At 41.9% G+C, this 23,953-nt stretch overlaps 1 protein-coding gene across 2 annotated transcripts; it reads right to left on the bottom strand.

Annotated features, from left to right (window-relative positions):
* Window positions 1–758: 758 nt before the first annotated feature.
* LOC136417112 (zinc finger protein Gfi-1b-like) lies at window positions 759–18,861 on the bottom strand. Of its 2 annotated transcripts, none has more exons than XM_066402645.1 (6): window positions 18,552–18,861; window positions 11,862–12,023; window positions 7,128–7,877; window positions 6,915–7,077; window positions 6,666–6,847; window positions 759–1,542 (listed from the first exon to the last, which is right to left on the bottom strand). In XM_066402645.1, exons 1-6 carry the CDS (start codon window positions 18,724–18,726, stop codon window positions 1,349–1,351), a joined length of 1,626 nt encoding a protein of 541 aa, XP_066258742.1. In that variant the 5' UTR covers window positions 18,727–18,861; the 3' UTR covers window positions 759–1,348. The 2 variants fall into 2 exon arrangements, with proteins under 2 accessions (XP_066258742.1, XP_066258743.1); XM_066402646.1 differs by having other exon boundaries at window positions 6,915–7,068.
* Window positions 18,862–23,953: the final 5,092 nt, after the last annotated feature.

The raw sequence follows: 23,953 nt of genomic DNA, 5'->3' as shown, positions 1-23,953 counted from the left end.
GCAAATTCTGGTGAAACTTAAAGTGAAGAGTGTAAAAGATCAAAAAGACAAAAAAATTGATGGCTTTGACCGTCCTTGTGATATATTAGACTGACGCGTGTAGGTTTCGCTGGTCATATTGCCGCACTGAGATCGCGCTATTGCGTACGCCCGAATTCGCCATTATCATTTGGATCGGAGTAGCAGTCCCCGCAAAGAACTACCTGAATCCCTCAGTTTCGACAATTTTCTGCGACTGTATTTTTATCATCTATTAGTTTGGTACCTGGAGAAATTTTACTTTATACCAAGGCGCCTACAATACGCCAAAATTCGGGTCTTCGGGATTCTCGATCACGAAATTTCACCAATAGTCTAAGATCCGATCCTGTTCATCATAAAAGGGTCCGACAATTTGCGTGGACCGGCAGATTGACCGTTGGCCGATTCGTTGATTGAATTTCCCCAGAGAGGCCGCCCCACAAAGCAGCTGATTTCCAACTGGTCCGTTACAACGAACCGGACATGAATTTACTTAAACCCGAAGAAAAACAGGGAAATTTAACTCCCGGAAAAGTCCTGCTGAAAGTTTAATTCCGACAGAGATTGTGAGTTATCTGTTTCCTGCTGGGACATGACCGGCTCAAGTGGGCAAGCCGACAAATGCTCCCCGGACATGCGATGCTCCGAGTGACGATTTGTCCTGCCGTCTCCTGAATTTTTGATTTTCCTGGGGAAAACACCGGGTCTCTTTAGATCGCCGAGAAAAACGCCAGGAGTCGTATCTAAGACAACTTTATTATTTGCCAGAGAGGTAACTTTACATGGTGAGTGTCCCTACTATACGTCTCTGATATGTTCTGGTTGTGTAAAAGGAGACATATTTAGCATTATTATGTATTGCACTTACTAATAATTGCACAATATTCACTTTCTTTACAGCTTTAAGTTTTATACAATGAAGAAAGAGACAAAGAGAGAGAGAACAAGTGTTAATCGCTAAACATACAAAAAAGAAAAATATTATTAAAAACAATCGATAAATGCAAATTGAATTTACGTCTTTGGTACAACGCCTATAGAGGTACTATACACGATCGGGGTTCGACGAACCCAGCGGTCCAAGAAACTAGAATCACAGATACATGCCCTTAATAAATGGTAACATTCAACTATTGCCCCCAAAAAATCAAAGACAATTGTTTAGCAGTCCGACCTAATCAGGTGCTTTAATATCAACTTAATTCGTCCAACAGAACCTGGTTAACTCCTGATCTTGGGGCCGGAACCCGGGTTCCAGGGGACCACCCTCCGGAAATCGCGCCGGCCCCATCGCAGGGGGCGCCGCACCATTTCCGGCACTCTGGCACTATGTAACGATTGGTCTGAGTTCGGTGTGCTGAGTCTCCTTGTGGCGTCTGAGGTCGACTTTGCGCTGAAAGGCGCGGCCACACAGATCGCACGCAAACGGTTTGAACCCGGTGTGTTTGCGGGAGTGCGTGATCAAGTTGCTGGATTGACTGAAGGCTTTGCCGCACACCGAACATTTGTGGGGTTTTTCTCCTGCAACAAAAAAGAGGAAAAGGTTAGAAATTCAGCGGTAGAAAAAACGAGGGATTTCTTTCCCGAAGGAAGCCCCTGAGATTTGCGAACGTAGTTGTTTTTCGCTACGTTAAATTTACGTCGTGCGGCACCGCGTTATGGGGAGCTCTTCGCGAATATTATTTCGATTCGAGATAAATACGAATCGTAAAATCGAAATACTAACGTTGAACCTGAACTAACTGGCACCTCACTGACTTCACGTCAAAGCCCCTCCTCGTCCTTTATAGCCGCTTGACGCTGAGGCCGTCTAAGTCCTAATGCCCATCTCGTTAAAATGGCACTAAGACGGAAATTTTTTTAAGGGTCTCCTCACGTTCCGCCCATCAAAATAATAAATAAGGCCGGCGGGGCACCCCGTTTCAAATAAAAATTAGCCGTCGCGAGCCGGCATTCTTTTCTTGTTACCAAATCAATTAACGTCCTCCCTGTTTCTTATAATTAGACTTTTTCCTAATTAGGAACAGTCCATTTTAAAAATTGCCCGACACTGCGAGGAAGAAAAAAAGGGGGAAAAGCGCCGGACTTATCTCTGGGAAATTTGAAAATTCATGAAGTGTCGCATTTCAAACAGCAACGAGCCTCGGACGCAATCGTATTAGGAAATAATTACAGAGGGGGGATCCGGTTGCTAAAAATGCTAATCCCGGTTATTCAGTAACATATGCCGTGATACTGGCAGCGGGCCATTTGTTGTCCTAATTCTATTAGCGCCCCTACGACACTTCCCTCCTCGATACGAGTCATTTTGACGTCGCAGCGATTCTTAAATCAACGCTTCCGTTTAAAATCTCGCCGAAGCTGAAGAAAATCAGGGCTCAATAAACCTCGACCTTTAACCCTTAACACGTCACCTCAATCATTCCCGAGCCCGCTCGTTCATTCCGCTCGGTTCCTCTTTTTTACTCATTAGTTTCCCGCTATTCGCATCCCGTTTCGGTGCATTCCGGATGCATAGCTTCATCTCCGTTTCCAGGGTTTCCATGGAAACCTGAGGGTTCGGGCGGGGCCTTTCGGGGCGAATCACGACCGCCACAAAACGATCTCAATCGATAACTAAGTCGCGGATATGTTTTTTTAAGATATGTCAGTCGTACAGGGAAAAATTATGATAAGAATTAACAGAGTAATCTCTACAAATGCACTTTGGTTGATCACCGGCTCTCGAGGAAGCAGGAATTTTATTTGCGCCTTTATAAGGTGACACGTCGATTAAGCCGACCTTTCGCCTTTGTTGTCTCATAATTCTATGATTCCAGGGATTTGGTCTGGGCTTTTAATGATAATTGGACTATGGTCTCTTAGATGCGTATCCCTCGCACAGTGCGGCACGTGTGGGGGCTCGAGTTACACACCGAAGCCAATAACGTTAATTGTATTAGTATTGAGTGGCGTTGCCCATTCTCACGCTTCGCCCCTGCGTTGAGGGGCTGTCGAGGGAATATCGCACGATCTTTATTACTTGGCGGATTATTAATCTGCGAATGGATTGCGGGCTATTAAATGTGTCATCCTGGAATGCAATTATCGGATTGCACGGACGTTCAGTAGTCGGTTGAACATCTGAACTGAAATCCCTGAGTTGGGAGCCTGAAAATCGTAATCTCTCAGTCGGGAAATGAAGCGAGCGGAATGCGCTCTATTGCTGCCATAAATCACGAGCACCATTAGCGAACCGGGTCCCGGATTTTGTCGGTATTTCCGAATGGCATTCCGATTCTTTTTAATAATACACTCCTTCCTTTCAGTCAAATTGAGCTGCCGAAACCGCAAACGGACATATATATTCTTTTGGTGTTGCCGATGATAAATTCGCGATTGGATCGTGGAACGAACAGGTTTGACAATATTTGTCCAATTTCTTTGCAAATTGAGTAACTACAGAAATAACTTGGTTACGCAAATGAGTTACTATAGAAGCGCTTTAAGGGTGCTATTCGATTTACAAAATTTACCAGTTAACAACAGAGGCGCGCACAACGAAATAATTTTATAATAAAACTGGCGAAGAGAATTTCATGGTCTTTCCAAAAATGAAAAAATGGAAAATTGCGACTTCAAATGTTTACCTAAAAATTTATACAAAAACTTTGGGGCAAACCACTTTGCAGCAACCCCCGGTATGCCACGGTAGCATACATTTCTATAATATAGAAATAAATCTGGTAAAGGTTGCCATCACCTGCCACTCGGAGGGTGCGTTTGACATTATAGAATGTGGAGCCTACTAAAAGATTCGTAATATGGCAACCAGGCACCACGTAAGCCGTTTAAGTGTTGGCCCAAAATCCCTTTTCTGAACCCTCTTCGAGCCGTAATAACCGTAAATTCTATTAAAACATAACCACGGCGCGAAATCTGCCGCCATTACGGCGGTGCTTCCGCAGTCATCTGTTTTCGGTCCTGGCCGCCCGCGACCTCTTAATAGAACCCATTACGGCTCCCGCTCAATCTTTTTGAAAGCTTTCCCGTACGCCATAACGCTCAATTATTAAGCGTTATTGCCCCAGCTCTATTTTTGATTTCCCGCTTTGTTTTTTTACGGCTCTCGGGACCGAATTTATGGGACTACCGCCCTGGAATATATTTTCATAAAAAAAAAACAAACGACAGTCGTAGTTTCGAGAGTTGTGCAACACTTATTATTAGGCAATCAAAACAGCACGAGCACTTGTGCAACCTGTTCTGGATAAACAAGAACGTGCCCGACAAGTGGCTGAGTGGCTTTGACAAGTGCACATCGCCAGCTGCCAAGGGGTGGATTAGGAAAACATCCCCCATTACAGGGTGGCTTTTTGTTGCCGCTCTTAAACGGCCGGATTATTCCCGCAGTCGCCTGAAGGCGAAATTAAAAAATAATATAAGGACGCGTTTAAACCAGCTGTCGACGTTTAAGTGCCGACCGGCCTTAATTCATTTCGGAACTCACGGAAAAAGCTGTCATTGTGCTTTTTCTCATCATTCTTGGTACTCCCCCCTCCTCCTCTAATCAATTAAAGAGGGCGGAAGCGTCGCGCACTTTCATTTGTTTCAGGGTCTCGACGGATTTTTCTACGGCGCTAATTAGTTTTCAAGCAGGCGGCACGTAGCGACGCTTCTTTTTTGTCTCGATTCGCAGTTGTTTTTTTTTGCGACACTCAGTGTCCCTTTACTGGCGTACCAGCGCCAATTAATGTAATGCGAGTGCCATCTTGATTTTGAAGGGAAATCCTTCTTAGAAGGGCCTTTGGAATTTTAATCAAAGGGCCTCGAGGCATAGTCTTTTTTTGTTAATTTTACCGGTGTCTGTTCTCAAATTTGAAATCGTCAATATTCACATAGAGCGAAACAAAGCCTACTTTACATACCGTAAAAATTCGAGAATCAATTGATTCTAATCAACTATTGTCCCGTGTTGGAGAATCAGTTTTGATGGAATCAAAACAGCCAGAACCCAATTACTCCATGATCGAGTGGAGAAAGTCCGGGAAATCGTAAAGTTTTTCCAGCGTCGCGGCAAGCGGGAAAGTTTAATGAAAAATCCACTTGTAAGACTACAATAACACTAGACGGTGCGCCCTCGGAGGGCGCAATCGACAAATCCAGAGGCGTAGCCCCATCAGTTCAAGTGTTGCCACGAACTCTTTGAGCAATAAATTCTTTCTGTGCTTAGTACCTAAAACCCTGGAAAGCTTTTACGATTAACTAAACCCGAGGAGGTGGACTAATATACGTGGAGCCTGTTATAGGCGAAGCAATGGTGGGTGAAATAGCTACGCCTCTGTTCTTCAGAAACATCAAACAGTAGCAAATTTAGATTGGCTCCTGGCTAAATATTTTCCTTGGTAACAGGCGGCAGATTAAAGTTTGTGTAGGTCTCGCTGAAAGCTGAGATGGATTTGTTATTCCTGCCCGAGAATTGGAGGTTTCGTTATCCTTCTCCGGCTCTGTTTATTTAGCACCCCACCCAAAGTCCGTTTTTTGCTCTATATTAACCGAAATCTCGTTTGCAACACTATCCCGACTGTGCTAACTAAGATATTATTACATGTGTGACGGCTTGATCCTCAGGGAGCGGGCCAATTAGGGCTACAGGGGGATGAAATAATGCGATGGGACACGAGAAAGCCGAGCTTTCGCACATAATGCTCCATTAGCGCGTTTTCTGGAAACAAGTGAATTAAAAATAGCGCACATTTTCTCAGTCGCACCGATTGGACATTCCAGGGATATTGCCGTCCAACCTCTGAGGAAGGGATTAATATTGCATTCCCAAACGTTGGAGAACTTGATTTACGACCTGCAAAATGTCTTTTCATGCAAATAACCGACCCGAGTAATGAAATATTTCTATTCCCATTCCGGCCTGACGCAAGCGAAATGAATCTGACGAGATTTTTCTTTAATAAATCAAGACTTTTGCTTTGCCCGAGATTGAGGAAGTCCCAAAGGCCACGGCCGCCATTTATGCCACGTTTTGCAACTGTTTCACGTCTGCGATACCGTTGCTGAAAGCCGAAAGCAAATCATCTTTCCAGAGACGACTTATGATTTTCCTTTAAGAAAATCGACCAAACACCTGCAGGGAAACTTCCTAAACTCCACGCCGCAGGGGGCCGTTAACAGGGACTGAAATTATAGCCTTCTTGTTGTCTAATTAGTAAATAATTCACTGGTAAGCCGCCCCTGCAATTAATAAGACCCGTCAAGACCCGGAGGAAGGGTTGGAGTCGAGATATCGCCGCTCCTTGAGAGAGAGGAGATTTCCGTTGACTGGTGTTTAAATTAATTTAATTAAAATTCGCTCAACGTGATCTCAGGTTACAGGGCGATTCATTGCCTTGTAACAAAGATGGTTGAAATGTCTTGAAAAAACGGCGACGGTGCAAGAGTATCGTGAGGTGTGCGATTATGCAAATATTGGCTCCATCTTTCGGATTTCTTACGAAGTCACAACTTTACATGCGTAATTAACGGGGGAATGTCCAAGACGGCGGCGCCATTTGCCGAGAATCTCAATTCAACTGAGCTATAACTACTTTAGGCGAAAAGAGAATCATACCCTCGAATATTATGCCCGTTCAGTGACTAGCACAATGACTTACCAGTATGGATGTAAGTGTGCTTCTTCATATCCGATTTCTGGTGGAACCGCTTACCGCAGTATTGACACGGGTAAGGTCTCGTATCGGAATGTATAAGCAAATGGGTAGACAACGTTGACGACCTTTTGAATGTCTTTCCGCACTGCTTGCATTCGAAGACTTTCTCCACATTGTGCACCGCTCTGAATCGAATAAGACAAAAATCGATTATTATCACCTTTCTAAGCACCTTCGATCGCTCATCTATACCTGTGTTGGCTCAAACTGATCTCATGTCCGAAAGTCTTGTTGCACAGTTCACAAGCAAAAGGCCTCTTTCCATTGTGCGATCTCCTGGCATGCACCTCCAACCCATGAGGAGTAGAAAACATCTTCTCGCACTTGATACACGAGTACACGTCCCCTGGAAAAGCTATTAGCATAGACTTTAAGCTTTAACTCTAGTGAGCTTCTGTGACTTACCCAAAGGCATGACTCCAGGCCTCATCAGCAAGTGATGGTGATGGGGGTGAATGGCTGCGCTGGGGTTACTCATGAAGTGCCTCAGCCTATAAATGTCCTCAGCCGAAGGAGCTGGAGTGTACTGAGCCTGATTTCCACTGGCCATGGCGGCAGCCACGGCACTGAAGTAGAGCGATGTGGGATTAGAAAGGAAGTTCCGTTCTTCTCCTTCTTTGGGCTGGTACAGGCCTGGGGTGAAGAACCCCGGGTGAACGAACCCTCGGGGCAAGAACGCAGGACTGTACTCTTGAGATGAGGTTTTTTGTAGGGCCTGAGCATCTTTCATTAAGTCCACAAAGGGAGGGCACAAGTACGACCGAGTGACTGATATTGTTTCTTGGTAACAGGGGGCAGGTTTGGATTTCTTGGGGTTGTCAGGCCGCAGCAGAGCATTGACGGAGAAGGCCTCGCTCTTCTTGCTGCTCGGAGACTCTTCTTTCTGTATGTCGGTCACGGAGGGCGGCCTGGGAGATGGGGAGTTGGTCCTGGAGGGTGTGGGCGAGTCCACCTCAAGTTCCGGGCTGGTGCTCGGCGAGGGGCGGCTAGGGGAACGCTCCCAGTTAGAGTCATTTCTGGGAGATATCCTCTCATCCCCGCTAAAGTAGCTGCCGCCATCCTCTTTTGGACAGTACTTGGTGTTGTTGTTGTTGGTGTGTTCGTCCTCTTCGTCAGATTTTGATACCAGGCGATTGATCCCGAAGGAAATTGGGTCTGAAACACCAACAATGAAGAATATCAACTTTCGCACAAGGTTGCGGCTATTAAAAGCGGCTTTCATATACGCCCCGCGATTAATTACCAGAGACGTTTGGCCCTCCAAATTAAACAGACCGCAATTTATGTCCTTATTATAGCGAACGCCGGAGGTAATTACAATCAAACACTTCGTTATTAGCCGAAACCGGTAATATTTTCATTTGCCATAAAAGTGATTAATGAACGTTATTGCCGCGGTCGGCGTTGCCTCTGTTTACTTATCAATTTTCAATTATTCCATTTTGATTGATTATATTTGCTCAATTCCTTTATTAGTTTGTGTATATAAAGCGCGTATATTAGTCTCAGCTTGTAGCCAGCTAACAGACTAAATGACTTCACGAGAATTCGTGTAATACACTCCAAACGTTGCCAGAGAGAGCAATTTGAAATAATTAAATCGGTCACCTTTCCAAGATATCCAGGATGTCGTTAAGTCCGTACGTATCTGTAAGTTCTTTAAACGAGATCAATTGGTACGAGACAATTATTAATGGAGTAATCATGGGGTCAGCGTCCAGGGGGGCGCCACTTCGTTGGGGGTCTACTTGATTGAATTCAGAGCTGTCGCTCGATCCGGAAATTCCTATTAGAGGAGCCCAAGAGCACGGGATTAGGTCGGGATTTATGGGCTTAAGGTCTATAAATTTTTTCTGCGAATTACCAGAATTGTCCGAGTACAAAGACACGGGGAAAATCATTTCAATTTGGCATCATCAGTTTGTCGAATCCCGTTGGGGTTTATTTATTCGGGCAGAGATAATATTGGGCCGTTTGTACCGATCGATATTTTGCAGTGTATACGGACCAACGGGACACGGTCCTATTTGTTGTCATTATTACGGAATGTTTATTTTTATTGGGGGTGAGGAATTTTTGATCGGCAATTTGCCGCACGAATCCCGTGTTGTATATCACGAAAAACACACACGTAGTCCGAAATATGGAATATTTGATTTGTTTGAAAAAAGCCTACGAAAGGTCTGTGTATTTAGCCGCTCAAATCAACATATTAGTGAACACACATCTAAATTAAGTCAGGTGGCTCTGTAGTGATTCAAGACCTCTTTCGTGGCCTCTCTTGTGGCCAGACTTTAATGCACAATTTACAGGTTATTTATTAAATAACTTTTTGCTGTTGAATGCTGTGATATCGGACAACAATCCTGTTTTTTATTGTCTGTATCCGGTGTTATTTACTGGAGACTCACTTCTAGAGGTAGATACACAAGAACCAAGGTTTCCGCGAGCGCGATAGTTCTTTATCAGCTAATTGATATTGTTTGGTTGTTTGATCTCGGGCAGGACAATAATTTGTGTTAGATTAAAAGTGATTTACAATCCGTGATGGGCTCATCCATCATCGATATCGGAAATCGCTGCTTTATCGGCCCGCCCGCTTTCATCGTTCCGCTATCGGGGGAATGTCTGCGACACGCTAATCCTCCTGCATACAACAGCTGCCTCACCTTTTCTAACGATTTTTCTTATTAATCGTCATATAACGCAAGTATTTTCACTTATTATCAAATCCACACTTGTATTAAGGAGCTTTATTGAGATGGATTAAATAGGGACTACTACTGAAAAGGCTTGCGCTGTTTATCATACTGAACGGGGAACATCTTCTGTCTACGCGAAAAAGGCTTCAGGATAGGAGCAGAATTGAATAAGCTTTCTGATGATCATTAGAATAATTCCAGTTCTTCCTGACGAATTGGTGACTGATGACAGCAGCTTTGGTCATTTGGCTGAATTCCAATAGCGGCGCCATCTATTAACTCTCACGAAGCCTGACAGGATCTTGAAGGAATTTCTTGACAAACTGACGAATGTAATTTTTGCCAGATCAGTTCCACAATTTCGCCTGCAGGAGTTTGCCCTGTTTTTCCTGAGTGTGGCCCTGCGTATATTCTAAGCGTTTTCATAACAAACTAATATGCGGAGTGGGTAATTTAAAATTCCAGCAGATAAGACGACAGACTTACTGGAACGAAAATTATTGATAAACGACAAATTCGGGCGAGATCAAGGGAATTAGCCGCTTTTTATATTGCAGAGATTATAGTGATCAGGAAGGTTTTGATAAAAATTGATTTATGACAAATTAGCGAACGTTTGGTTTGTTTTATTTATACGTATAGGCATACCAAGAGCAACAGGTTAAGCTTTATTTATACTTGATTTATTTTCGACTCGTGATAAAAACCTCTCTACGCGATGACAAATTTAGGGTGGCTTTTGGATAATCTTAAGGCTCCCGTCACTCATTTCACGCAAAAACCGGCTGACCCTTTGAGCACCGACTTAATCCGTCTTTAAATCCCTTTCGGCCCGGGTGCAAATGGGCCTCATTACCTCGTTAAGGACAATGAGGATATTGAACATCAGGATCGGATAATCTGAAAATTGCTCCGTTTTACTGGCCAATTTACATATTGAATGGCGGATAATGCAAATCTTAAAATTACCCGGAGAATAACGGGTAAAAGGAGTTGGGAAAATCAAAAAGTGAGGCTTCTGGGGGAGGGATGAAAAGACCCTATTACAGCACGCGTGCTAGGGCCTGTTGACTTAATACCTGGGGCCGCGATGGTAATCGGGCACGCCACGCAGGACAAACACAAGTGACCCCATAAAATTACGGAATTATTATTTGTGAAATTCAAATATGGATAAGGATTGTAAATCATGCGCCACCATTGTCAGGTTAGATAATATGGGCACCGGACTGCGTGGTTGTTTACTCGGTGTTTGATTGCTTTTGTTGAGTCATTGTTGTTCATGGCATGTTCTTCATTTCCGCCAATTTTGTTCAAGCAAAAATGCCATTCATTATTCTGATCAAATAAAATGATCCATCTCTCTCTCTCCGCGCGAACCTCTTTCCTATTTCTCAAAATTGAGAACCCCTCGCCGGATTAAACCTGTTCTTGATTGTTGCGCGATCCAGAAGCAACAAAACTAATCTTCGAGGGTTTTTCGAGCCATTAGCTGTTCACCGAAACAATTTGGCCGTAGCAGACATCCATATAGGGGACCAAACACAATAACCCCCCGATAAACGTTCCACATAAAGGATGGGGGTGTAATGTGTATACGGGGGTGATCCTGAATTATTCATGGGTGACAGCTGGCTCGAGACGACTTCTCTTATTTTAACACTTGCTCTATTATTTGCTCTTTTGTCGATCGGCAGAGCAATTGCTGCCCTTTTCCCTTCTTGTATCCGCACCTGCTGTTTTCTTTTTCGATAATGTGGAGGATTCACTGAGAGTCTTATCGGCGGGGAATGTAGGAACACGCATCAACAAACAGGGGCTCCGAAAAATATTAGCGGTACTACCTTGCCTTAAGCCGTCGGCCAATAAGGAAGCGCCGTTGCGAAATTCGTTCCAGATTACTACAAACGATAAGATTGGTGTGTTTGCTTAAATCCCAATTCACAATTGTTTCAAAGTATTAATCGTAACAACCGCGTATAACTACTCCCGCGTTAGCGACTTATCGCGTCTTATCACGTCGAAAATTTAACGACATCTTGCGTCCCAATTATGTTCGGTACCGCCCTGGCGACCGCGTCTCATTGGCAAAAGCAAAATCTTTTCTAGAGGTTTATCCGCAGTTTTAAATCATTTCAAGATTTGCTTAATTTGAAATTAATTCCCGGACAATGGTACGACTTAATCGCCTTCATTAGTACCGCCTAATTGATTGCCGTTGGGGAAATCTGGGATGTCTATACATCACCGGGGATGATTTCGATTGAAATGAATTAATTTTTGCGATTTTAAGCACAAATTACTTCGGATGTTTGGATAGCTAATAAAAGTATTAAACTGGGCCGAATTCCATCAGCGCTGCTGACGAGGGTTTAGGTTCAGATTAAGATTATTTTTACAGCGTTTAATATAAATTTGTGTAAAATCAAATACATACCCGGTGATTTTTCCCTGGAATTTTCGCAGCTGGCCTGGCCGAGCGTCCCCAGATGGTACCTCGGCCCTCCCGGCAGGGCTGTGCCCCATAATGACCTGCAGTACGTCTGGAACCCAGGAGTGGCATGGAAAAGGGGTGGCGAAAGCGAGTTGCGCTCGCAGTCTAGAACAAAAAATCATCTTTGGTGTATTGCCATATGGCACACATACCGTCACGAATGACGAACAATATGTACTACTTGCACTTGCAACGTGTAACCCTATACAGTACGAGGCAAAAAAACGAGGAGATTTGTAATTTTATTTGGTGCAGCCGGTGCTTTTGCGTCATGTTGGAGGAAGTGGTCCTTTAGAGCTCGGCTTTTTGTCCTCGTTTTTAATTACTCCCATTGTGAACATTTCTTAATGAACCGAAATCAGGAAGACTCTTGTCATAATAATGTGCAATGGGAACTTTTTATCAGGTCCGCGAGACGAACCATCTGGAATATTATTATGTTGTTTTTCATAGACGGTGAGAATTTAAAACTAATCAGATTTAATCACTTTATTTATATAAATCCAAGTAAATACACGGTGCAGCTAAGAAAATTTTATTGAGCCTTCCAGGTAATCTCTACCGGGATTAAGATCGTTGTGTAATGGGTATAGATAAAAGCTAATGATAATCGGCAAAGGTATTTTTATGGAGGCATGTACTTTCTTTTCATTAATTAGCAGAAACAGTTAGGTGTAAAGAAGTAGTGTTGAACCCAGCCCTGCTGCCGCAGGCAAATTATATGTGGGAAACAGGCGAGATTCGGATTTTCCTGGCTATTTTCAATGCGAATAGCAACGTTTCGCATTTCAGCCCATTCTGGCCTCGCAGGATAGGCTAAATTTAACCAATCCTATATACAGGGTGTTATTTAAGTATGTGGTCAAACTTCTCAGGATGATTCTTTGAATGATTCTAAGACGAAAAATTTATATGAATGTAAGTAATGCTTCAAGATACGGGGTGTCAAACTTTTCTCAAAAAATTGTTTTTTCGTAAAAATATTAATAATCCTTTAACCGACTTTGTTGAAATTTCGCAGTGTTATTTATGCGTCACTGACTTTTTAAAACTTATATTTTTTTCGCGATAAGCACAGTGATGGCCACCCTGATCACCGGATTTAAATCCGTTAGATTTTTCCCTTGAGGGACCTGTAAAGTCCTTCGTTTGTAGAACTCCGGTTAACACTGAAAAAGAATTAATCCAACAGATACGGGATTCGTGTAATCAGATAAGATATACGCCGAGAATGTTTCGACGTATTCGGCAATCGATGTTAAGACGAGCTAAGACTTGTATTGAAGTTAGAGGATATTTTCAGCAGCTATTCTAAGTTTCGTGTTACTCATTATTAAATGTATTTCTACTAAAAAAAGATGGCTTTTCATTGGTTTAATTGTTTTAACACAGCGTGTTTCTTGTTTGATTTGTCTTTTTTCGGCCTTACCTCAGTGCACACCACTAGCAAAAGAAGACTAACAATTTCTAGCTTAAAAGGTTCTTTTGCACTACAATAAAAACTGTCACCAAGTTTCAACGTGATATTAGTTTGCGTCTTCTTGTTATTTAGGAGTTTTTTTATATGTAACGATTAAAAAAAAATTGACACCCTGTATCTTAAAAACGAAGCATTACCCGACCTATATTTATAAACATTTTTCATCTTAGAATCGCTCAAAGAATCCACCTCTTTGAAGTTTAGCCATAGACTTAAATAACACCCTGTATATCTGGATAATGATATTTCCATTCGCTTACATGCTGCTGATCACAATATTAGCGAACGTTTTCTTATATTTTTGGGGGAATATCTTAACTTTTGTCATCATTTTCTCTTATTTTAGGATATTTGGAGGTTAAAGCATTTCTATAAGTTCTCTATATTTTGTAAATTTTTCCACCCCATATCAGTCGGAGGAGATTTATCTCGCTTTTCTTCAGACAAAGTTCCCAGCATCATCATCAACTTAAACTGAAAATGGATTGTTCGTTTAGCCATTTCACCCAGACTGGTGAATCCCCCATAGCAATTTTTCAATTTCTTTCAAATCCACACTGACAATGCATAATTCATCTTAAATAATTTACCAGCTTGCACTGATTCATCCTCTAAATTCAAAAAAATCACAGATTTTAAAACTTTTGTGATTACGCTCAACACGAGCCAGTTGGATAAACTCTGTAGTCCCCGAACAGACCAGGAAAGTGGATTTTACAAATTTATGACGGTGAGTTTAAAAATGTTTTTATTTTTTACGTGAAAATGAAGCAGTTTAGTTGAAGTATATAAAGAAATTGCAAAGGTCTTGGGGCGCCACTGGATGTTTCAATTTGCAGCGGACATCTGCTGAAGACTTCATAATGATGAGATTCCAATTTCAGAAGCTAAATATAGTGAGGTCTCGATAAGAGCATAAAGTTGATGTAAGATATTTTGAGGTATTGAGAGCTTAGAAAAATACCAGGGGTCCGGGGGCGTCGAGAGCTGCGATTTTTGGAAGTACCCGTTTTGAGACGCCACTGGAAGCTTCAGTTTTTTGCATGTAAAAAGAATTAGCATTTGAACTTTAATTTGCAGGGGATTACTAGTATAGGGGCGGATCAAAAAAAGTCCAAAATCCTGGGGTTTTGGTCAATCCCACAGCGTAACTTAAGTCACAAGCACCACGGGCTGCCCTCTATTCTCTAGATTCTTGGTCCCGTTAGCAGACCTATTTCCACATATTCTTAACGTTTTTTAAATTCATACCCCTCGTCTTCAAGTAAGTCTCGTCCATCATCATCAAATTCGCCTCAAAACTGTGTGTTCACCAGTCTGCTGGGTGCATGAAAATCCTTCTTAATACAACAAAATCACCAATAATTCCGGCAACTGCGATGAATGTTTAAGTAGGTAACTGGAAATCTTGCAGGGATCAATGCCTGATTCATCGTTTATTCGAGAGCAATAAAGATAAAATCCAATATAAATAACATAAATAATAAACCAGGAAGCCCTGGTAGGATCGGTTAAATCTTCGCTCTAGAGTCTAGAACCCCGAATCTTAGATGCTGTGTAAGCGGCTTAAGCGATCAAATGAGACAAATACTCGGTCTCGTTGTTAGCCTAAATCCAATAATTGATTTTGCTGCAAGTTCATTAAAAATTTAGGGGATGTTTGGTGTGCTTATAAATACAACAGGAAATGCAAATGCGAAAAATGATAAACCAAAGAGAGATTAAACCAGAGGGTTGTAATTCGATTTCGTCGATATTATCAAATTTCCTTTGATGTGTTCATCGCGGAACCGGATTGCCCGGCTAATTGAAATTGACGAAAAAATAATTAGTTATACGCCATGCAAGCGCTTTAGGGAAGGGCCCGGGAAAACTTTTCCCGTTCGGAAATCTTTTCCGCAGTGGAAACCGGATACTTTTGATCGTTTTGCCCGAACGGAAAGCTTTATTGGCAGTCTCACGGCGCATAAAACTTTGCTTCGGAAATCTTTCACACCGCCGAAGAGAAATCTATATAACAAATCCAATAAACGAACGCTCCGCTTTACTGGAACGAGCTCCCGTGGGACCTCCCTGACGCCAAATCATAATTACGGGGCAGAAATCAAATAAAAAAGAGGGTAAATACGTGATATCGCTGCCGGGTGGTAAAAAACTCCCCGGCTGTCAGTGATGGAGGAAATATTTGAAGAAACCATTTATTTTTACATTGAATTTTTCGAAAATTTCCGACCAAAAGTCTTCCAGTGTTATCGCTACGGTCAAGTGAGAGACCCTTTGTTGGCCATTTTAAGCTTTACGTTATCCGGATGATGAAATAATGCAAAATTTCAACTAATATTAGAGTTTACGCTCGCCGAATTGTCAAGAAAAATTACATGGCGTAAGCTTCCAACTTAAACCAATTTTTAGCTAGACCTTGTGGCTGAAAAAGATTAATTAAGCCAAGGTCCATTCAGATTTCTTTATTCTCCTTCCTTCTTCCCCTTGTACCAATCTCCCCCGTGCCCATTTCTGAATGACTCTAAAATGTATATTTGAGTCACGACTTGATTTCAATCTAGTCGCAAACTACAGCATTGACAAATCGTTCAATTTTCAGTTTAAACTCTAGCTTAACTGGCAAAATCAACTCCCAATTCGAAATAGGCGTAATAATAAAGCTTTTGTCTCAAGCATCCGTCATCCGACCCTCAAAAGGCCACATCGGATCAGGTTGTAATAATTTTTTGCCCAATTTCTGTTTTTGCCCGATTTCTGGTTTAATATTTTGTTTTGACGGATAAATAGGAGTTAGACGTTTATAAGGGGGTAATCATGAAAAGAAACCTCTCAGCAAGCAGTTAAGCGTAAGCGTAGGACGCTGATTACGCCATTTGCTATTTTCCCTGAAACATTTGACAAACAAACATCAGTTAATGAGCCTATCTCAGACATACGGTTGACATTTCAAAGCCTACTAGGTTTGTGTAATGATCGCCCTTTATTGACCCCACTCATGTCGGATGACGGATGCACAAAAATTATTGCCTTCTGGCTTAATATTTTTCTCTCTCTCAGGTGCATTCCTGTGGAATCTTGAATCACAACTCATCATTGGCGTATTGCCCTTAAAACCATACCACGATCAAAGATCGAAGTCGTAAAGATAAAATCGCGTTGTAAAAACTTTCGCACCAGTGTCGGTCCGTTATTAAGCGTTAATCCCGGCCAGAATAGCAATAAACTAAGATTTACGAGGGGAATTAGGGAGCGTCAAAATCGAAACCCCTCACTAAAACCTTATCAAAAAATTGACGATATTGTGAAAACGAAGGCTAAGCCCTTTTATCGCTGGAAGTTAGCCGAATTTATTGTTTTATTGGCAATTTATTGGGTTGTTGTTACGCTTATTCCATCGTCTATAACCGTGCATTAGTAATCGCCTATTTTTAAACTGGACTTCTGTTAGCCCAGCATCGGCCCTTTTTCAGTAACTTATTAAGACATCAGAATCGCTTTAGATGAATAGCTGTTTAACCGGGTGCAACGTTTGCTAGAACAAGGGCAGAAAAAGTGAAATGTCCAGAACAAATTTCCGGCCCAACTTTTCAGGTTTTCCTCACTGCTCAATCAAGTCGATCAATTAAGTTCGATTGTTCCGCAATGACTGGGGCGTGATTTTATTATTAGATTTGTGTATCTGTTTGGCGGGTAAACACGGAACACGATAAACGCGATCCAGGTGGTCTGGATATTGTTATAACAGAACCGGATACCTGGAAAGAGAATTCAGAAACAATAAAGAAATTCATGGAAATATGAGCAGATAACACTACTGAGTGATGGGTTGTAAAATAAGTCAAAATAGACCCAAGAAATACATTTACATATACATATAAGGAGACATTTTACCTATATAAATAATTTCTACGCTGAACTATCCCTTAGGGTAAGCAAACGGCAATGAAAGTTGCTGCACATGGCCAATATAACATTTATACGCTAGGAGAGTTATACTAGAGCTTCAAATGAAAAATGTTGCTTCCAAGAAAATTACGGACGTCCGGCAACACTGCTTTGATTCTGGCAAAAGCTGACGTTACCTCGCGCCCCTATAATAGCAGTGGGAAACTCCAATATGGTGGCTTGACAAATGAATATCGCAGGGTTGCCACTGTGCCCAGGGGTTAAGACAGTTTTCTTGATGTAAGCTTCGAATATGAGCTATTTTAGTTCGACTTTTGATCAAAAATTAAATTTCCGCTATCTGAGTGCGAGGAAGCTCTTTTGAGGCCATTTTAACTATGTCCTTATTATATACCGGGTTGTTCGTTAAAAAAAGTAAGTGGAATTTACATGAGAGGATAAGAGACTTTGTCATGTGTATATGCAGTTTGAAATCGTTATTTAGAAACGTAATATACAGAGTTGCTGATTAAAAAAAAGGAGTTTTCGACTGAAATTAGTTTTAAGCAGTTTTTGTCATGTCGTCATAGACAACGAATATTTTAAGAACCAACAGAGCTTGCTATGGGAATATGTATTGGGAAATCGTTAGTTCGGATTAAGTTGATGTTTTGGAAACTAGATCTTCATATATATTTTGAAAAATGTTTTTGAGTGAGTTTACACTCTTCAGGAGTATTTTGTATTCATATTTTTATTACAAAACGATATAATCCAGATTTCCTCATATTATTATCTCAACTCCCCCTATTATTATCTCATTTTACAATGCTTTCCGATATCCCTGGGTATAGGGCATGGTCACAATGTGCACGACCTACATATGTATATAGGAATATCGGTGAATGAAACGTAAAATCTACATAAAAAAAGTTGGAAACATAAAAAATCTCCCATTTGATGTTCAGAGCCTCGAAAACTCATGGCTTTCGGTGGTTGATAGAATCAACCAATTGGGCTATAACGGCTCCACCCTGTATATTCGAGCGCAACGTTGCGATTCAAGCATCTAAGCCCCCTTCGCACTGTCGGTGTCTTTGCGTGCAGGCTGTGAATGACTGTGCATCAGTCCAATCAAAACCACTCAAATTTAATTACCCAAAATGCGACCGGGTCTTTGGCGGCCGATTTGTTCAATTAAACCCATTTTTTCCTGCCTATTATTTATTTCAATTTAACCTTAATTAAAGCGAACTGAAACTCACTTTTATCGCCTCGTCCCTTCGGAGTAACCACCGTAAAAGCGCTACTTCCAGCTGTCGGCACCGGACTCCCTGGAGCCGAATCCGCCACGTTCAATTCCGGACTCCTGCTGGACTCTCTTTGACTGCTGAAGTCCAAAGGCATCGCTGAATTATGACAGCTCAGTTCTAAGGCCATTTTTAGCACAGTTTTTTACATTTACGCACTGATGCACTGATGTAGTGAAATCACACCGACGGCAGAATTCGCGGCAAATATCTCAGGAATAGTCAGAGGGAGAGAGAGTTTTTGCCTCGCCCGAATAATCTTACAGTTGGGAGACAACTGTTTGATAGCGTTGCGGCTCTGATAAGCTTCAGATTCCGTCGCGAGGGGGCGGGGCCGGCATTGGCGCCAATTTGCGCTCTATGCGAACGCGGCTTAAGGCGGTGGAGGATGGCTTTGAGGCCGAAACTCCGCCTCTATCGACAATCGAATCAATGAATGAAATAGTAAATAGTTTATGGATTTGAGGGTTGTTGTGTGTCGTGCTCTAGCGAGGTTGAGTGCATGGTGTTTTCGGATGGGACCCGTCGGATTAATTTTTGCCAGCCACGTTGGACCTGAGCAAATTCCAAAGCAAAGCGGTTTTGAATATCCGTAGACAAGTTAATTTATTGTGGGTCTGTAAATAACCTTTTTAGTATTTTACTTATAAGTTGATAGTAATTTTGGTTGAGGGAAATTTATTGTCTATGGATCAAACTGGAGCGAACCAGCTGAACTGCCGCAGGCGAAAGCGTCGCAAAAGTATGCTGCAGAAACTTAACTTTTTGACGTATGACTCATTAGTGTCCTACAGCAGAACCATACAGGGCGCGAAGAAAATTGCGCTACGAGTTGGGGCATCCGCGCCACCAGCAGAAAAGTCAATATACAGGGTGCAAAAAGTTGTTGTGCCTTTAACTGCGGGCAGCAAAATGCCATAATCCGGGAAAAATCATACATATGAATAGTCGTCGATCGCACCCCTTTATGCCGAGATACAGGGCCTTCAGCTTCAGATTGCCACTCAAAAAATTACTCAATTCCGAACCTCGGGTCAGTTTGTGCTGCCTACGGAGGAAACGATGATCGTTGTACGTGGGCCAGTGAAGCTGTTTATGATCGGCAAACCTCAAAAGATGCCGAAATTATGGTGGAATTAGGTACATAAAATCAGGGTGCCCGAAAAGTACAAATCACGAGAAAAGTCTCTTCACCCTACACCTCAAGCACGCCTTAATGGTCGTATTGTACGCGTTAATGGCCCCCGCTTCATGAGCTGCATACCTCAAATCTTCTAGTATGCATTAAAGTTTTGACCAAGCGAGTTCGGGTTAAATTGGGGCGTTATGATAAATTGAATTTATGTGGTCAAGATCATGGATGAATCAATTCGAATGAGGTGTTGAGGTTCGCATCCGGATTCGAATCTCGGCTGTTCTAACTATGGGACGAGGAAGGATGGTCAGCTTGACGAAGCAAAACTCCATCGGCAAAAAGGATGGCCGGCTCAAAGGATATTCTAAAATTGTGTTTTAAAAACAAAATTATTAATTTGCTGACCACCTTAACATCGAGCTGACTTTCAGCTGACCGATGCCCAGTCTCATTTCAGCGTTTCGCTGGCCTATTTTACCTCGATGTTAAAGTTAACAGCGCATTAATAAATCGACTGTAAGGGATAGAGACGTTATGGGATTCATTACTCCTAAAATAGACTCTGCGAACTGAGGATTTTGAGGACTATAGCCGTAGGTTGCAGGTCGCGCTCCCATGGATCAGAATACCGAAAGGAGTTGATGGAAGCAGAGGTGAAGAGCATTCTATGACTCGAGATAATCCAAGAAGAAAATTTCTATAAGGGAAGATCTGGAAGGATGGAACTGTTTCTGAATCGAACAAGAAATTGGATACTTGATGGCATCAACCGCCAGTGGCGGAGTTCAGAAAAGTTTGTGATAGTGAAAAGGGGCCTGACCCCTGAAAAGATATACATTTTGAAAAAACTGTAACTTCGACTCCCTGTGGCTCAGTAACAAACTGCGAACATTTCTGTGAACGGTTTGTCATCCCAAACGGGTCAGGGACATTTTGAGGCAATTTGTGACCCTCAGCCTGATGCGGGAAAAATATAGTTTCAACATATTCGGCACTGAGATACTGTAAGGAAAGAATTGGGGAAAATTATGCAGATTTTTAAAATTGATAGGAACCGTTAGAGCGAGCTCTGAATTTTAAACAATTTTATTCCTCCCCGAGCTCACCTCTTTGCGCTAGCTGAAGCACCAGAGAAATGTTGAGAGAGGTCTCCAACGCATACTCAATATCAAAAAATGAACATTTTTCCCAAAAATTTCCAGCTTCCTCCGCATCATAAAATCGGGGCCTAACGGCGGAGGTTCTTAAAATGTGAACTGCCGCAGATGATGCCCGAGGTATAAAGTCCCGTTTCGTTTTATTTAATAATAATAAGGAAAGCGGGACCTCAGTGAAAAACATTTCCGCTTTTCTGCCTATCGTCGGCTAATAATACCCGGTATAAAGTCTCGTCTCTTATCAGCACATCACACTTTCGCTATATGACAGTTTTCAGTTTTTCCAACCTAATGACATAATCCCATCTCCGTTTATTTTGCTCCCTGATAACCGGCCATAAAGAGATTTACTGCCGCCCTATTTGTTGGGGATTTAAGACAATAAATCATGGTAAATTTGCAAATGTCCCCCCGTCAAAAAAGCGCAATTACGTCGCCATGGCTGCCAAAGCTGGTTTATTAAAGGCCCCCTCAATAAAACTAATATTTGTTTATTGTACCGGTTAACATTGATATTAATACGCGAATAAACCTTTTTTATCGACGTCTTGTGTAAATGGGAGCGTTGATAAAAAGCTCCGAGAAGCGCACCATAAGGGCGGAAGCTAATCCGGTTAATTCTCCATATTAGTCTCGGTCAGTGCGTTTTCTTATTGAGAACAACAAAGAAAAATCTCCCAGTCGCCGCTCTTGGGACATGACAATAATCAAGCCGGCCATTTGCGGGGGGTGCAAAAACCCCCTGGATTAATGAAACAACAACGGAGTGTCGTTTCGTTTTGCGCGTCATTAATCCGCGCCAGAGCTGGGTACATGGATGGATGGTGATTTAAAGCAGAAGCTGCGGGGTTTCAGTAGTCAGACCGCCCTCATGTACAGGGCTGCAGGGTGACTCGGGAGCACCTCCGAGGGGATCTTGGCGGTATTCAAAAAAACCTAAAAAAAAAAACCAAATTCATCCTAGCCACTCTCCTTCTTCGTCGCGTGGTCATATTTGAAATCCGACGTTTCGATTTTCGACCATCATCAACCTCGGTCTTTCCTACGGGCGCCATCTTTGATTTTGCGAATCCTCGAATTCGGCCTATTTTCCGATCGCGACGGTGCATCAGGCGTTGAGCTTCAGCATTGCGAGTTCTGCGATGGGTGCCTTGAAAATATCAAAATAAGATCTCGTTGGGTCCGTCTGCCGTTTCGCATATACCGAGTGACCCATTAACAATGGAACAACCGAAAGCTGGAGATGCTACACGTCAAATTGTGACGATTGGAGAAAACTCCGAAAGATAGTAGTTTTGGCTATACAGTGTCACTGATAAAGTGAGCATGATATGGAAAACTTTTTTATTTATGAATTTAGGTGAATTTGGACTTTGCCTTCGGGTTGTGCTTCACAAATGATAAGAAATGACGCGCAACTCGAAAAACAAATGACTGTATATAACTGTCAAATTGCAATTGTTTTTCAAAAACATTAAAAATTATCATTATTTCTCAGAATTATGAAAAATCACAAAAAAGTTTTTTAGTTTCTTGTTTTCTACCCATGCGCCAATTCTCAGCTTTCTCGACCGACTTCTATTTTTTTTTAATTCTTGTATTTCTACATTTCCCAGAGATTTAAAACGATCAGCAATCTTGTAAGAATAATTATATTATATCAAAGTAATTCTCTGAATGATGAATCTTACTTAAAGTTGTAATAAGTACATCTTTTTAAAGAAAGTGTTCAGGTTACCTTGCTACGTTAATTTTTTATAACGTTGATTGACAGAGATTTAGATATATAAACAAATAAATATTTTTAGAAGGTTGCTCACCGATTTAAATATCTCGAAAATGCAGAAATACAATTTTCTTTTAAATGAATCGTTCGAGAGAGTTGAAAATTAGCATATGGGTAGAAAATAGGAAACCAAGAAATTTTTTCCTTCGTGACTTTTCAAAATTCTGAGAAATAATGGTAGATTTTGAGTGTTTTTGAAAAAAAAAATGCAATTTGACAGTTATAGACAGCCAATTGTTTTTCGATTTTTATGTCATTTCTCATCATTTAAGTGTCAGCCGTCAATGGCAATATATTTATACCTAACCAGGCGCACGACCGATTGAAACATTTTCCGATTAGAAAACCTGAGTCCAGGGACAGATTTCCGATTCGATTGCGATCGGCCAATGTACCTACATCTGTAGTTTTTAATGGAGTCATACGCAACAGCCCGATTTTACCCGATTTATGGCCACCTATAGTGAAATAAAGCAAACAAAATACTGACATAACCTCTTCTTTTTGAGTGGCTTCGTTTAATGTTTGTTGCCTTGTCATGCACCCGTACACTACGCCTATGTGCATCACAATTTTTTAGTAATGTACCCGGCATGGCCGGATTTCAGCATCTCTTATTTTCTCAAAAGATTGGTAAGATTGACCCTTTCTTAGCCTCGGGCCGATTATAAGATGCGCCCAGTATCTCATTTCTTTGCGTAATTTAAGGAGTAAAGTGATGATGCCCCGTCTCCATAAAGTCCCTCCCGTTTTCCTCGTCGTCGATGATAAAATCGAACTATTCCGCGGGCATCTCGAACCAGTCGATGAAAATCGGACACAAAAAATCGGCCGGTATTTTAGTCGGTCATGCGCGCCTAGCCTAAAACAGCTTGGCACCGTGAGCCCTTGGCGTTGCCCTGGATGCTCACGTAACTCGGTTCCGTGGGGGCATCACACCCCAGGGCAGCTGGCAAAAACCTCGCTGTCAGCCGCATTATCGTTCATCATCATTTATGCTATTGTTTTATAAGTTTTTTCTTTATTATCGCCATTCGTTAATATAATTATTATTATCGTCATTATTATTTTTTTAATTATTATTATTATTGTTATTATTAATACTATCAAACTGGGGCATAAAATGCACTTAGCAAATGAATTGCATAAAAACGGTCTAGGGGTTGCGTGCCTCAACACATGCTGCTCCCGATGACGTCGTTTGATAAGGGCCTCGTCATTACGTGAGGTCGGGTTAGGGTTAAACAAAGCAATGTTTGCCATCCGGTTTGCTTTGCCA

Source organism: Euwallacea similis, chromosome 26, assembly GCF_039881205.1.
Source record: "Euwallacea similis isolate ESF13 chromosome 26, ESF131.1, whole genome shotgun sequence".
NCBI classification, from domain to species: Eukaryota; Metazoa; Arthropoda; class Insecta; order Coleoptera; family Curculionidae; genus Euwallacea; species Euwallacea similis.
The sequence above is the reverse complement of the archived record's forward strand: the minus strand, read 5'-3'. Positions and strand labels throughout refer to the sequence as shown.